This window comes from Mixophyes fleayi, chromosome 11 (genome assembly GCF_038048845.1).
Source record: "Mixophyes fleayi isolate aMixFle1 chromosome 11, aMixFle1.hap1, whole genome shotgun sequence".
Taxonomy (NCBI): domain Eukaryota; kingdom Metazoa; phylum Chordata; class Amphibia; order Anura; family Limnodynastidae; genus Mixophyes; species Mixophyes fleayi.
In genome coordinates this window covers 57277354-57293688 of record NC_134412.1, presented here as the reverse complement: position 1 = coordinate 57293688, position 16335 = coordinate 57277354, and the positions used below count along the sequence as shown (strand labels likewise).

The 16335-nt window shown below is 40.8% G+C and overlaps 1 protein-coding gene across 1 annotated transcript; it reads left to right on the top strand.

The window, feature by feature from the left end:
- The first annotated feature begins 1069 nt into the window (after window positions 1–1069).
- LOC142107034 (uncharacterized) lies at window positions 1070–14647 on the top strand. Its single transcript, XM_075190164.1, has 10 exons — window positions 1070–1145; window positions 2317–2426; window positions 3876–4015; window positions 4285–4507; window positions 5024–5146; window positions 9955–10174; window positions 10256–10403; window positions 12368–12550; window positions 12695–12837; window positions 14294–14647. The coding sequence occupies exons 1-10, from the start codon at window positions 1099–1101 to the stop codon at window positions 14376–14378; spliced, it is 1422 nt and encodes a 473-aa protein (XP_075046265.1). The 5' UTR covers window positions 1070–1098; the 3' UTR covers window positions 14379–14647.
- Window positions 14648–16335: the final 1688 nt, after the last annotated feature.

The following is a 16335-nucleotide window of genomic DNA, read 5'->3' as shown; positions in this document are numbered from 1 at the left end:
TTTTCAAAACTACTTGTGGAGTTGAAATCTAAATTAGCTACTAGACAAACACTAACATTAACTTACCAGAACAGCGTAGTAGGAAAGTGTTGCACCCTCATGTGACTACAAGGAGAACATAGAAATTCCACACAGATAGGGCTCTGGATGGAATGGAAGCCAGGTCCCAGTGCTGTGAGGCAGCAATGCTAACCACTGTGCCACCCACAAGGCAAATTCATTTAATTGTTAGATCTGACACTGGAAGACATGTGAGTTGGGTACTAATAAATACTATATAGCATACTTGCCAACCTTTGACAAGTGAATTACGGGAGATCCCGATCAGGGGGCGTGGTTACGGGGCATGGTCAATTGCGTAATTTTGGCCCCACCTCCACAACAAAACCGTCATTTTGCTGTGGGGGGCGGGGCCAAAATGACCCAATTCTCCGCAAATCGCATCATTTTGGCAGATAAATTCCGGGATGCGGGATACTTGCCTGCTCTCCCAGGAGTCCGAGAGACGTACCCGGGTTTCAGGAGTCTCCCGGACATTCCGGGAGAATTGGCAAGTATGCTATATAGAAGTGTTAGGGAAATGTAAAACAGAGATATTACATGGAATTGAGCAAAATAGATTTTGGAATAAGAAATAGCTATTTGGACACCATAATAATCAAATAGCATAATGCACTAAAAAGTTTATTTCTGTAGAAAGTAAAAGTGACAGATCTCTATTTATTTGAATTTTCTTTGTATTGTATTCTTAGCAGCTCTGCACAGTCGTTTCCCTTGCAAACATACATATATTTATTTCCAACAAAGTAGCATAATACGATTTGATGCAGTTCTTGTACCCTGCTGGCCAATACTGCCCCTTCCCTTTCATTGTGTCTATGACCTGTGTCAGGCTGTGCAACACTGTACACACTGTGTCAGTGTTTGCTGTGAGGTTGTCAGGTACACAAACCACAGGCTCCCAGACACACAATGGGCTGACTCAATCTCCTTTGGTAAAACAGGCTTTCGTGTTCTAAATAGAAAGGGGAGGATAAGTCTAGAGGGACCATGGCAACAAAACAGGGATCCTGCATTCACAATAGTGGACTTTAGAACATGGATCCCCCATCAGTTTCTTGTATCTGTGAGCTGTGCGACTGTGGGTGAGCGACTAGACCAATATATACATGTGGTTGTGTTTTGTACCAGAATACTCGTCGTACATAATAACTTAGCAGTGTATTATGGATTAAGCCAGTACAAATTGCAACATATTCAATTCAGTGATCGCGCAAATGTTCTAGTGTTCATAGAAGCTGATAGAAGTACCTTGTTTAGACTTACTGTATAAAGCATTTATTGTTATTTATATAGTGAGTGATAATGATTTGATATATTAATGGATTGATACAAAATGACATTGATATACAATATATATATATATGTGAATATATAGCCATTAAAAATTAATGCAAATTGATTTTATCTATGAAAATGTATATATGAAGCAGGAGTACATTATAAATGTTCATGCAAACAGGTATACACAAAAAGCAGACACTAACCTATTAGCAGTTGTACAGAAAAACGCTAAGGAGGGCTATATATATATTCCTATAATGCACTTGTCTAGGAAAGCACTCTTCAGGGAGTAAAGAGGATGGGGGCTGTACAATATTTTGCATCATTTTTGTTTCTTTTCTTATTTATTAAAAGTACATTATACAGCATCTACATATTAAGCAGCGATGTATAGAGAATATTTATTCATTCACATCAGTCCCTGCCCCAGTGCAGCCAACATTCTAAATCACACTTGCTGACTTTTAAAACTGATCCGGTAGATCCAGGAGGAGAGGTCATGTGACAGGGGGTAGGAGGGGGCGTGATGATGCCATGCTCCACAATAGCCCCGCCCCCTGCACGGAAATGGTGGGGCTTAATGGCACATAAACTTGTCCGGGAGGATGCCAACTTTTCTAGGAGTCCGGGAGGACCCCTGAAATTCGGAAGCCTTCCAGAAATTCTGGGAGAGTAGACAAGTATGTTCTTAATCCCGACCTCAACACAGACACACACACGCTAGAGTTCATTTACTCAGAAGTCAGTTAACCAACATGTCTTTGGAGTGTGGGAGGAAACGGAGTACACTGGGGAGACCCACGAGAACATTGAAATTCTACACAGGTCAGAAACGAACCGTTTTGATACTTGATCTGTTCCAAATGAACAGTAAAATTTATTATGTAGGGTGTGCTGGGCAGAGTGGCATTAAGACGTGGGGTGCACAAATACCAATTTAGTGTGTTTTTATTTTATGTTGTCACAATACAGGAAGCACAAACATCACAAGGGATGTACAAGGCAGCATCATGTTCAGCACAGAGTGAATAAAGGCAGCTGTTACATCTCCCACTATAAGGCCACATTCAACGCCCCAAGAAGTGAGTGATAATTTTCTTTACTCTATTCTTGCAGGGAATGTCAGTGCAGTCCATAGGCATCCTGTAATACCAGATTTATTCAGCCTATGATTTATTTATCTCTTCTGTCTGACTACTGCTGGTGCTTAAACATTGGTTGTATTGTAAAGTATTTTGAGCAGCACATTTGGTGTAATCTGAACAGTAGATCGGAAACCACTGCATTTCACACTGTGTTTTATGGTTATGCTGCTAATATGAAGTTGCGGTGAGGAAAGGTCACTTTTACCGAAAAAGTCTGTATATTTATATAAGGGGGAAGGGACCAGGTTCGCCAACCACTCCCTGTGTTTATTGGTGGCAGTTGTCCTGTAGGTGGCTGCTTTGATCCATTAATGAATGAGTCTGGGGGGTAAATTTATGAAGTTGCGGGTTTGAAAAAGTGGAGATGTTGCCTATAGCAACCAATCAGATTCTAGCTGTCATTTTGTAGATTGCACTAAATAAATGATAGCTTGAAACGGATTGGTTGCTATAGGCAACATCTCAACTTTTTCAAACCCGCAGCTTGATAAATGTATCCTTGGATCTTCCAACAGTGCCCTGTGGACCGTGATTTAGTTTATTGAAGGAATTGAAGAACTAAAAACCACAAAGTCGAACCGCTTTTACCTAACCAGAAGTCAAAAAGAGAGTAACAAAATTACGGATGTGTTTGCAAATCTTCACTGTATCATGAGCAAAGCATAGCAGGGTAGTCAGTCGGAGTATTTCCTTGTCAGTACATGAAAGCAATTTGCACTTACCAAGGGGAGTCCATCTAGGTTGCTTCATAGCAAAGATATAGTGATGAATAAAGAGTCCTTCCTTTCTGATACTCATTGTGTAAACAGTTGTTCTGCTGTAGGTTATATAACACATGGCTCAAGAACAAGAACAAAAAACTACGGAAATCGTTCTAGCTATTCCTAAAATATCACTGTCTTGCAGAGACGATCCCCAGCCTGACGTCATCTGCACAACATAATTGTACCTGTAAATGAGGACTGCGGAATTCATATTTTTGGACAGAATTAGTAAAACAGTGGGATTTGCCCAGAGATCTGCTAGTCAGAGTGGTAATTTTCCTGCACGACCTCACACACAATGTGTGAGAGATGCCCTTAGAAATAATTAATTTTCAACTACTCTACATTTTTTGTTTTCTCAATCATTGACATGGAAGTAATCAGGTTTGGATAGTAGCTTTGTCATAAATCTCATCCAGTTTCTGCGTTTAACCTTGTTGTCAGTAACAGATTTTAGAAAGAATATCCCTTCCAAAGCTGATATAATACTTTCAGGTTTAGGGATTTTCAATATTTAATATTTTCTTGTTTAAAACTAATCTTCTTGCACAGTGCCAAATTGGATAAAACCTTTAATATTGTAGTTTTTGTGTTCATCTGCAGTCTCATCTCCTCCACACAGATGCAGCTCCTAGGAGCAGTAAGAGGCCTCCTCACACTCCGCTCCCCCGCAATCTGCCTCCCATGAACTTGGCCACCACACAGAGGACTGAATTCATACCAAGGTCACTTGAAGGGAGACCTAAACCTTTTATTCCTCCTGTGAGTGTTTCTTTGCATGGAATTTAAAACCAATTACACATGTCTATAACACACTGTTCTGTGCACCACCAACAGTCATTGTTCTGCTAAAGGCTTAACCGATCTACATTCCATACCAAGGACTACTGTAAGCCTATGAATATAACTCTATTGTCCCTGACACAGATAAACACTATATGACACAAAATGCATTCAATCATATGTCCACAAAAACCTATCTATTGAAATATCTGGTCTGATCAGAATTCTCCTCTCCTTTTTATATACAGGAAGGCTATTATCAGAGCCCAGAGGAGCCCCTGCAGAACCAAACTGTTTATGGCCTGCACTATCCTCCCAAAGATGCAGAAAGAACTATGGTTACACGTCCACCAGACAACCTGCGCCCTCCGCCACCCTCAGGCACTCACCACAGTACAACAAACAGGGAACAGTACAAACAGTGGAATGCAGAGCGCCAACCACTCTATGGAGAACTGCCAGCTCTAGCAGGTACTGAAATGGAATAATTAGTAGTTCACATAAAAAAAGCATTTCTTCAATAATATGGATAAAAAGTTGAGTCTGCAACCATGAGCATGCTGGTACTTGTACTGTCACATGTCTGCAGTATAAATGTTGCACCTATCTCAAATAATTATTACCCAAAATCAAATTTAATTACTCCCCATAAGTTAATTATACATTTCATTTGCCCTCTTACCCAATAAATATTGTTAAGTCAATGATGCTTCCTCTTATGTTCTGAATGGTCTCACAGCCACCTCTTTTTTTCTGGCAGTTTGTTAAACTGCAACTTAGTAAGTCTGATAGTTTGTATTTCTATCATGTTATCAATGGGGATGGCAATTTATATTTATAATGTGTTTGTACTTTGTGCATTTAGTTTTATACAAGATATACAGATACATTTGTTTTGTAAGAGCTCAGTAATATGAACCTCTCAGAACCTGAAAATGAAATTTCTGCGGTCTCTCGTCTACATCTGAACCTTACCTTTCCTCACAGGAGCTCTCCTCTTTCCTGGTGATGTGAGTGACATGAGAACTACAACCCAAGACCATTTCATAGAGAAGAAGATAAAGAGAGTGGAGCCAGTGAGAGCTTCAAAAGATCACTTGACCATTGAAGGTAAAGTAGAGATGACAATATAACTGCTAAACCTACCTCAAAAAGTTTAATTGCTTAGCTACAACTAGCAGACATTGAGGTGTAGGTACACTAGGGATTGTCACTATAAGACATGAACGGCTCAGGGGCTTGTTGGATGGGGGCAGGGGACCGGTACCATATCGGGCTACCTTGAACTGAGTTACTGGGCTACCTGCAGTTTTTTCCTTTAAAATGTTCCTAATAGGCTGCTGAGCCAATTCTCGCCCCACAGACTAAAATTTGCTAGCCAGTCCCTGGAACGGCTCCTAGACTTAAATTACATTATTGGGGTAATAGCAGTGTGCAAAACATAACTGGTAGCTATAAATTGAATCCCAAAATGAAAAGTTCCACAAAAGAGTAGTAAATCTCAAAAATAGACTTTTCCCACACCACAGTACATTATATTGTGAGCGAGATTTTTTGCAATGTAAGAATTTGGAAAGTGGATTTATCTTTTTTTGGTATAGGTTTAGAGTGTGAGCTAGGTTTACATTTTGGGCTAATGTTAGATTTAGAATTATGATTTGTGGTTTATTTTTCTGAACCCATAGAAAAGAGGATTTTATACTCACGTTAAATACATTTCTCTGAGTCCATCTGGGGACACTGCTTACCATGGGGTTGTATGAGAGAACTTTTAGTAGGCACTCAAATAGTTAACTTTCCTGCTGACAGGCTATATCCCCACATGTGAACTGCAGTGTGTAATACAAAGGCCTGAAGGAAGGGAACCACAACACCAAAAGAATAACCACAGAAAAGCAAAAGGAATGGAACGCAGCGCACCCAAGACGTAATCCACCTAGCGATGGTCTGCTTAGAAGCCGGTCAGTGCCACTCCGTTGAACCTATTGGTTCAAAGGGGGACCTCTGAAGCATAGTCAGAACAAAGTTTAGGTCCCAGAGAGCCGTAGGAGTAACATAAGGGGCTGTATATGCAAGACCCTTGAAGGAAGGTTCTTACTTTTGGAATATCAGCTATTTCCAGTTGGAAAAAGACAGATAATGCCCACACCTGGACCTTTAGGGACCCAAGTTTCAGACTTGCATCCAAACCATCGCAGAGAAAGGCTAAGATAAGGGAAAGATGAAAATTAGTTGAGTGGCAGAATCTTCATTCACAGCACTTAATGTAGGTATGGCGCACTCTGTAATAAATGCAGGCTGAGGTCAGTTTCCTGACTCGCAGGAAACCAACCTTTCCTGGATCTGTCTACAACTCTGGAGGAAAGCCCTCTGAACATCCAGAGTTTGCCACAAAGACCATGTCATCAAAACCCACAAAAGTAGGTGCTGGTAAAGAACCAGGCCCTGCCATAACAGGTCGCCTCAACAGAGCACAAACCTTCTTGGAACTGCTACCCTGCTTAGAATGTCTGTGGACCCGATGTGTCGGAGCCAATCAGGAACCCTCAGGCTCACCAGAAGCTGCCCTAGGAAGGCCAGCAACTTCTGGCGCTCTGTGAGGGACGGAAAGTCCCTCTGCTTTACTCAAGGGGCCCCCCAGGGGATTTGTATCTGAAGAATGTAAAAACTTTCATGCCCAGCCATCACTTGAGGAGAGGTCTGAGGGGCTAAGGGAGTGAAAGGAACCTTCTCCCGGTCATATTCTGGCAGATGACTTCTGCTGAAGGAAGCAAAGCGACAACCTGGCTTCAATTTAGTGTCATCGTTATGTGAAAAGAACAAGGGTGTGCGACCCTAAAACAATGCTAACCCACTGAATGATCATCCCTCTCCAAGTTCTGGGAGGATGCTGCTTCAAGAATTCTGACCCACACCAGTCACCCCCTTTACCACTTTACCCCGTGGTCTCGAAGAGGGGAAGGGTCCATCAGACTGTCGTTTTGTCAGGGAGCATGGGGTTCTGGATGTTTTGTAGAGAATAGGGCTCTACTTCTCTTACAATGACTTCTGGTCACAGAGGACCTGCCCTTAATGATCTGGCCTCTCACCAATGGGACCCCCCCGAATGGATTGGTGAAAAGACCCAAAACTCTGAACCCTATGGGTACCACTGGAAGGAAGGTGAAAAAGGGCTAAGCCTGAGTAGGGAAGAGCCTCCAGAGATTTTTTTGACTCTGCATCTACAACCCAGGACCTGAGCCAGAGAGTCCTACCTATTGCCACTATTGCCGATGCTGAGATTCATGCATCTTGAGCAGCCTCATACAGGTAACCAAAGGCCTCCTTTAAATGTAGAGCAAGGGGAAGAAGATCTGGGTCTTGCAACCCTGCAAACAGCTGGTCAGCCCAGGTCTCCATTGCCCGGCGACCCATGTTGAACACAGCCTGCCATCAGGAAGATGGAGTTGAGAAAGCCCTCCACCCTGCGGTCAGTGGCATCAGGGAGTGCCGCAGAACCAGGCATTGGAAGAGTAGTATGGTGGGCCAGCCTGGTCACTGACATATCCATCTTTGGAACCTGTTCCCAGTGGGCCGTTTCTAACTCCTGCATTGGATAAAGGACTAGAAATCTGTGTGGTATAACAAATTTATAATCTGGCTGCTTCGGAGCTGACTCCGCTATCTCCGTAAGTTCCACTGATGCCATAAAACAGACAACATTATGTTTCCTGCGCTTAAAGAGACCTAGGTCTGACCGAGGTTCCTCTAGATCCAATAGTTTCAATGTCTGGCGAACTGCGAATACCAGATCCTCAATGCCCTGACTCCCTGTGGGTTCAGGCATATCACACACCAGGGGGGAGATCCGAGTCTTCAAAAAGCTCACCTTCCTCCACCGGAGACTCCTCTGAATCAGAAAGTGCGAGGAGAGGATGAGTAGACTTATGACGCTTGCAGCGTCATGCTTGGGTTCTGGGAGTGTCCAGAAACCGATTTAACCAGTCCAGGCCTTTAACTAAGGACGTGGACCATGCAGGCTCTCCCTGAGAGGGGCCTTTGAAAGAGGAGGTGGATGCCTGACGAACAAGGTTCAGGTTCACATCCTGCCCTGCTGCTGGTGCCAATGGTGCAGTGGACTAGGCTAAAGGGGCGGAATCCGTTGGGGGGGGTAACCCAGCGAATGCTGGGATCTCTGTCGGACGGGCAAGCATCTGAGTCAGGGCCAACACTGACAGTGCCAGTGTGACCGCCCACGCCGGTTCCTCCAACTGCTGTGGAGCAGAACCCTGGGTCTGTTCACCCCGGACGCCACATCACAGTCCACACAAACCACCCGTGTGATCAACTGTCCACTAGGAAGCTTTACTTTACATTTGGAGCAGATGTAATATTTAGTCCGGAGTGTTCCTTCCCTTGTCTGACATTGTTATATAACAAGGTAATACTTTACCCCTATTACCAACCACCTGTCTAGTATAGAAGCAGAAGGTAACAAAATAGAAAATAAAACTTTTTTTTTCTTAGAAAAGAAAGAAATACTTTTAGAGATACTGTTTAGTCTGTGACATACACCACAGTACCTCCCAACCATATAAATATGTATATACACACATGCACCTAGGTTCCAGCCTACACTGCTGTAGCACACCTAGGTATAGAAATTGTGATTTACATGGCACAAAAAAATGATAGAAAAGGGTACTTTATTTTCCTGTTGGCCAAGAACCAGTTCAAACGATTGGACAGAAGAGGATCCTGTCTCTGAATTGCAGCCTTTTTTCCAGTCCCCTGACTGTAGATAGGTGTATTTCCTGGGTGGGAGCAAACAAACTTGTTGTAACAAACAGGGAGTTCCTTTTCAATCGCTCCCTCCCCTCTCAGGCAGCCTGAGCATACAGGCCAAATGCGTGCTTTTGTTAGCATAACCCCGCTGGCCTCTTATCTATAGCTATAGGTTTTCCAATAGCAGCTGCTCCATTTTTGGGCCGAGCCAAGTGCCCCCCTCCAATTCAGCAGGGACTTGATATATTCCAAAATGGGCGCATGACACACAGAGATGCGGCGCTCACTGCCAGAATGCAGTGTCTGAACGGCCCAAGGTAACAGCAGTCTCATTACTCTGTACTGTTACCAGAGACATCCCTGCAGAAGCCTCCTTTTGTCCATGGCTGCTGCTCTCCGGTATATCAAGCTGAAAAACCTACATAAGCTGTGCATGTGCTGCCTATAGCTCATACACCTTCTAAAAAGATAAAAAGTAATATTTAAAAAGGAAATGGCTGCAGCACAGCACACCAGAGGTCCTACTCCTCTGCCACTCAAACATACACTGGAGTTCACACAGGGTTGCAGACAGGATATAGCCTGTCAGCAAGAAAGTTAACTATTTGAGTGCCTACTCCAAGTTCCCTCATACAGCCCCATGGTAAACAGGGTCTCCCAGGTGGAGGTATGAAGTTTAGTGGTATACATCCTGTCCTGCTAGGACCATGGTAAATATCCTGTTTGAAAATTTGTTTTAAAATATCACTGCATGCCAGGGGCAAATTCCTATTAGATACAATCCACAGCAGGACCAGAATGTTGCAGGCAACATTGAAATTGATGCAAAGTGAATTGGTTGTCAAAATTATGTTTGTACAGGTCTAATTTCTAACATTATTAAAATGATTAAATAATGGATAGTATAATAAAAAGGAAGTTTTAAGAGATATACAATTGTTTTGGTGGAACTAGTTATAGGTCTTTTGAATCCACCTAACAAAATGAATTGGACACATTCCTTACTGCCACTGGTGAAGATGCAGAGACTCACATTTTCCTAAAATATGATCTACAGACTATTTGAAGGACTCTGACATCTGCATAATCTTTCACTCACTTTACCTGAATAATGAACTATTTAATGTACATCCAGGAACAATACTTTCGTCTAGGTGAACATTACATGACAACAACAACCCAGTCTACTTTCCATCCTCTGCCATTGGAAAAGGTAAAAGAAACTAGGCAACCTCTTCCAAGCAAGGTCATCAAACGGCCTCCAGTGGCACTGCAGACAAAGTATCAAAGTGACTTCTCCATCTGCCATGCCATAGAGCCAAGCAGACCAGCCCCACCACCCACTGACAATCTGGCTGTAAACCCGTATTGCAGGTGAGTAGCTGGAATATATTTAAAGACTATAACTAGTTAGCATTTATACCAACAAATATAGTATTTATTCTTGCTCATCAGCAATGACTTCCAGACGGTTCAGAGGGAGACTTTTCCTGGCTGGGATCCTTTGCTGCATCCTCGGCCTGAGCCAGCCCATTTAAAGGAGGAGTTGACTTCCATGGATAGAGAGCGAGGAGGACAAGTGGATGGGAATACAGTTACAAAGGTAATATTATTTATACAAAACAAAAAGACAGTTGTTGTCAGCGCTTATCCTTAACACTGCTTATATGTGTGCATCTAGCAAAATGAAAACAGGAGGTATTAGTATATATTTTGATCAAAACATTTAAGCCTGCATACCAAAGTCAAGGGTACCTCACTGTATGCAGGTCCTACACTGACCTATATGCTTTAAACACCATTGAAATGCAGTTAAAATCAGATGCACTCCCCTCCCAGGTATAGGGTCTTACATCTAACTAGGCTTGTGAGCCACACCAAAAAGAGCCTTAAATAGGCCAGAAAGACAGCTGCTAAGACAACATAAGGCAATATTTTAAACAATATAATATTATTTAAAAAGTAATTTCCCAGGAAGAATTACATTAAGAATCAACTCTCATTTTCAACTATGTTCTGGTCTATTTGGATTGTTCCAAACAGTCTCAGATAAGCTTCATGTTAAGGTCTACCTTACCTTAAACCAATGTTTTTAACTCTAGTCCTCACGCACCCCAACTATTGATGCTTTAAGGATTTCTGTCGTGGAAACAGGTAGAATTATCAGTGACCAAGCCAAATAGACTAAGTCACCAGTGAATGATTAAAGAATTCCTGAAACCATGAGATACTTGAGAAACGGCATTAAGAAACACTGCCTTAAACTGTTCTTTTATAATAATATGTTCTTTTACAATAATATGTATATCCTAAATATTTATTTTGTAGAACATTAGATTATTATCATACCCGGTCTTCTTCGTTTGTCTCATGTGTAACCTGAAATTTTTGCTTATCATACTGTATAAGGCCATGTATATGACCACAATCCTTGCCTAACTATCTTCATTCTTCTTTTATTCTGCTGCTCTAAAAATGTATTCATGTGTTTTCTTATAACTCTCATGCATCATCACCCATACTTTCTTATTGGCTCCAGAGGCTGCCAAAAGTTATTTTAGGCCATGACTCAGAAACTTCCTGCAGCCCATTCAATATCTGCTGAACGAGGCATGGCCATACCAGGTGGGTGGCTCCTCCCACTATATAGGTAGGTCAGGTCTCCCAGACAAGTCCAGGCCCTGGTACTATGTATCTGCTCCTCCGCCCTCTTGGCACCCCTGATTGGCTCATATCATATCCCTTCTCGATTTCTATTCCAGTCAAGCTGATGCCTCCAAATTATTCTTGGGTCACTAGAAATTAACAAAATAAATCACTCCAACACTAAATTGCATATTTCACCCTGCATATAAAAAAATATAAAGATCTTAGCACCATACTTTGTACAAAGTACACAATGACCAACTCAGCACATGCAATTGAATTTCTGTTAAACTGGCCTTAATTCTAATCAATGAGGATAAACCATATTGTTGCCATATATATTTAGCAATGAACTGCAAACCTCAATAGTAAGTAACACAGATCCTCCAAAATGGTTCTTCATTCCCTAAGTTTGCCAGGGTCACCATTTGGCAACACAAGCTTTTCGGTGCTTCCAAATATAATCTGCAAGTCAAAATAAAAATGTGAGCCGGTGTTAAGGATTGATTTCCCTGGACACAGGCACCATGCTTGAGAACATGATAGGGATATCTTAAATGCATAGTTATTTGTATGATTGCATGCAAATTACAATGCAGTGGAAATCCCTGTCCACTTCTATGGTGAAATCAAGATGTCATACAATAATGAGCTTTGAAAAAGTATCAGCAATATTATCTGACATACAAGATATATTTCAGACCATATGACAATCATAGATATCCTTAATTTAGAAATGTTATACGTCAATAATTGTGTTATTATTGTATATGAATATTTGATGTTAATGCCATCCTTTCCACTCTTTCCTTGCCTTCATAACACAACTTAGCTTGGCATATTTGAAATCAGTTAACTAATCAGTTAACCATCTAACTAATAATATATTTACATTTTTGCGTACCACATTTATTGTTTTAGCTGGCATTTCTGCCTCCTGAGTCACAGCCCTGGGAGCCAGTGAGACGGCCACGATCAGTCCTCCGACCACTGAATGGCAAGTTTGATGGTACCACGCACAGCAGAAGTGTGTTCAAGGACTGGGGCGTTCAACCACGACAGCGGTGTGGAGATCCCATGGATGGTGTCTCACTGAGACCTCTGGTGAGGCTATAATTTACTGCATGCAAAGTTAATAGTTTTACAATACATAGTTATTAGGTCTGATTGTTCATATTATTGTTTTTGCTTATGCAAGAAAAATATAGAACAGCAAATAAAGCATTTCTTCTCTGTTGTTATCTCTAGGTAAAGCTCGACAGTGAGACCACAACAGGAAGCACATTCCTACCTAAAAAGGGGCAGCTGGTGAGGACCTGCAAGCCTGCGAAGGACAATTTAGAACTAACAGGAGATAGAGATTTCAATACTGTACACAAGGAAACATACAGGTATAAAGAGTGTAAACAGTCTGTGATTACCAGATGTGAGTCCTGACAATATATTCATCAGTTGCCATAGTATCAGTAGGTGTAGGGATAGAGGACTGATCACAGCTTAAAGATTATCAGTTATAGTAATATTATAAAAGCCTGTGATATTAAACACCCCAATTGGTGACCTCGCCTCGTATTGAGGCACATACAAGACTGAAAACATGCTGCCAAATGTGAAAGCACAATCAACCCCTGAGTAATGTATTATCCTGGAAGTTCCAAACCTTATTGATTTTGTGACACCAGAGTACACTGCTTCAGTTGATAAATGTTTTCATGACACACCAATGCACATGGTCTAAAAAACAAAGTCTTTTAATTATCAATTAGACTATCAATTAAACTATAGATCACAGGTCACATGCATACATTAAGATTATTTTAACACATTTCCCCTACCTAAGTCAAATATCTAATAATACATCCAGTCTAGTATTATATGATAGCACAATGGTGGAAAATCACTATATCTGATAGTGTAATTGTTAGATAACAGTCCGTGGACTATTTTCTGATAACTCAACATGGAATCATATATTTTAGTAAGGAAATATCACTTGGCTTAAAGGGGTTGTACACCGCTAACTACTTGAAACATAAATTCTTGCTTTTGTAAGCAGTCAGTGCGAGGCGTTTGAGAAGAGGAGATAGAAATCAGTGCCATACAGAGCAGTGTGTACTTCTTAGTGAGATGCTCACAACCAAATACATGGTGTAAAACGCTGCGAAATTTGCTGGCACTATATGAAAAAATGATAAGGAAGATTACGCCTCTCACTTTCAAAACTGTCTTCCTGAACTCTGCCAGAAGCAGTAATCAGTATATCACACAACTGTAAATGGTCACTGTCCTCCTGCACATTGCTGTGAATACTGGAAGTGTCCCCCAGTCTGATGTGTCATTCAGCAGACCTCATCCAGCATGGAAAGCTGTTTGTGCTGGACTGAGTCTGGTTGCATAGGTTGAAGGACACAGCCGTATGCAGCAGATGATGGTTTTCAACAAACCAAATCTACAACCACTCTTGCTACACAATATAGGAAAGGTAAAAGCATGATGGGGGGGTACATTGGGGGAAAACATAGTCAAACATATTTAAAGTGGATTTAGACTAATAAAAAAAAGACATGGCAATTGTTTTGGAAGACTATAATAATATAAGAGAGACATTGTAAACTTCATAGGAAACACTTTTAGTGCACACGTTTTTTGTTGTTCTGCTGAACTGACCTTGGAACTCTCCTATTGTAAAGCTTGATGTGGTGCAGATAAACAGCTATGCTGTGATCAAAACCTTGAGTTTTCTGCCACTTAACATAGCATAATAAAATACTTAACATACCACTTAACACTGTGAAGCTCAATGTTTTCAAGCCAAATCAGTGTTTCCATTTCTCTGTTCCCATGCAGGACACCAGTACTACCTCCGTGTCGAATGCAGCTGTACCTTGAGCAGCAAATAGGAAACAAGTTTCAGCTCCAAGCAAGCAAATGAGAGAAAGCGGCAGCTGCTTGAACCATCAGATGACATCTTGCTGCTTGTATTGCTTACTACAAGAAAACCATTGTCAGTCTACAGTCTCTTTATATAAATGGCATACTATATATATGCAGATCCACAAAACGTCCACTCATAAGCAAATGCGTATTAACTCCTGATTACATGACATCACATTACATTACATAATGACCACCAGTGGTTGATTCAACTCTAAAAGTAACACCACTTTTATAGAATGGCCTTAGAAACTACACAAAAAGATAAAAATCCAAATAGATAATTAAAAAAAGAGCTACTCCATAGTAAGGTTCTAAAGTTTAGTAATATTAATGTTAAAAAAACTGATCCAAAAATACCTTTTACCTATAAGTAAGACTATATATATAATATAGCAATGACTTTAAAAATGACATGCAAATTACTTTAGAAAATAGGATAATAATTTCAAACTACTTTAATGTGTTACATGTAAATATTATTATTTCTATTTCTATAGTCCAACATATTACCCAGCACTTCACATTCAGAGAACATTACATCCCTGCCCTAGCGGACTTTACAGTCTAATTTCCCACTATAGGCACACAAACACACTAGGGTCAGTTTTATCAGAAACTGGTTAACCTACCAGTATTTCTTTGTAAGCCGAAGCATCCAGAGGAAACCTGCCAAGAAGCAGAGATAAAACACTAAATCCATACACATATTGTCCTGGGTGGAATAGAACCCAACGCTCTGTGAAAAGTATCTACCCTTTTAACATTTATATAGAATAACACCATTAGGGGCGTATTCAATTGTTAGCGTTAACGTTGAAAAACGAGCGCTCGAAAAATATTACCGTTTATACGGTAATATTGCGGTCGAAAAGCGTTAATACGGTAGTTTACTCGCGGAATTTCAGCTCGCAGCTCAGGGAGCAGCGAGCTGAAATTCCGCGAGTAATTACCGTATTAATGCTAAGATTTTTCGAGCGCTCGTTTGTTAGCGTTAACGCTAACAATTGAATACACCCCTTAGAGCGCAAAATGTTGCATACTTTTACTTTATATGAAAACTATTTTTATCTTCTAATTTGTTTGGTGAGAGAATTATTATACACAGTAACAAAAACACTGCTAATAAAGTCAGTAGCTAACTAAGTTCCTTGCCTTAGCAAATCATTAGATTATACAAAGCTTCAAGTCTGTCAAGATATGTGTTTGTTTACATTAGAGATGGTCACTGACCCCCGTGTTTTGGTTTTGGATTCGATTTTGGATCTGGATTACAGTCGTGTTTTGGTTTTGGATTTGTTTGGTTTTGTTTTGCAATTTTTTTACATTTATTGGTGCTAAAATAACATAATTTAGGTATTATTTTGTAGCTACATTATTATTAACTTCAGTAACACTAATTTCCAGCCATTTTTTATTCAATTTTGAACACCTCCTATGTCACAATATGATTTTCATACACTTGAAAAGAAAAATTGCTGCAGTTCTTGCCAGTGATAACAAAAAGGCCATTGTCATGCCTGGGCATAAGACCAAAAATCCACCTCTTAAGTGTGGAATTATTTTTACACAAATCCTGGCAAGAGTTGTCTATCCATTTGTAGCGTTTTTAAAGCCACACTCAGTAGAGGTAGGGACCTTAACCATCTGGGATCCTCATCCATGTTTCGTCATTTTTCAGCGAGTTCTTGGAAAACTGTTGGGAAAATCAGAAACTTTGGTTAAAAAAAATAACAACAAGCATTCCAGCATAATCTACCTCCCTTCTCTCATCTACATCCCAGCACCTGCAATCTCCCCCCCAACACCTTCATAATCAATATCCCCTGAACCAACAATTGGCAGTTAAACAATCCTCTGCAAGAATGAGACCTGTCACCCAGTCGCAAAGCGGATCACAGACGCCCTGGGTACTATGCTAGTGTTAGATCTGCGTCCAATGTCCACTATTAATA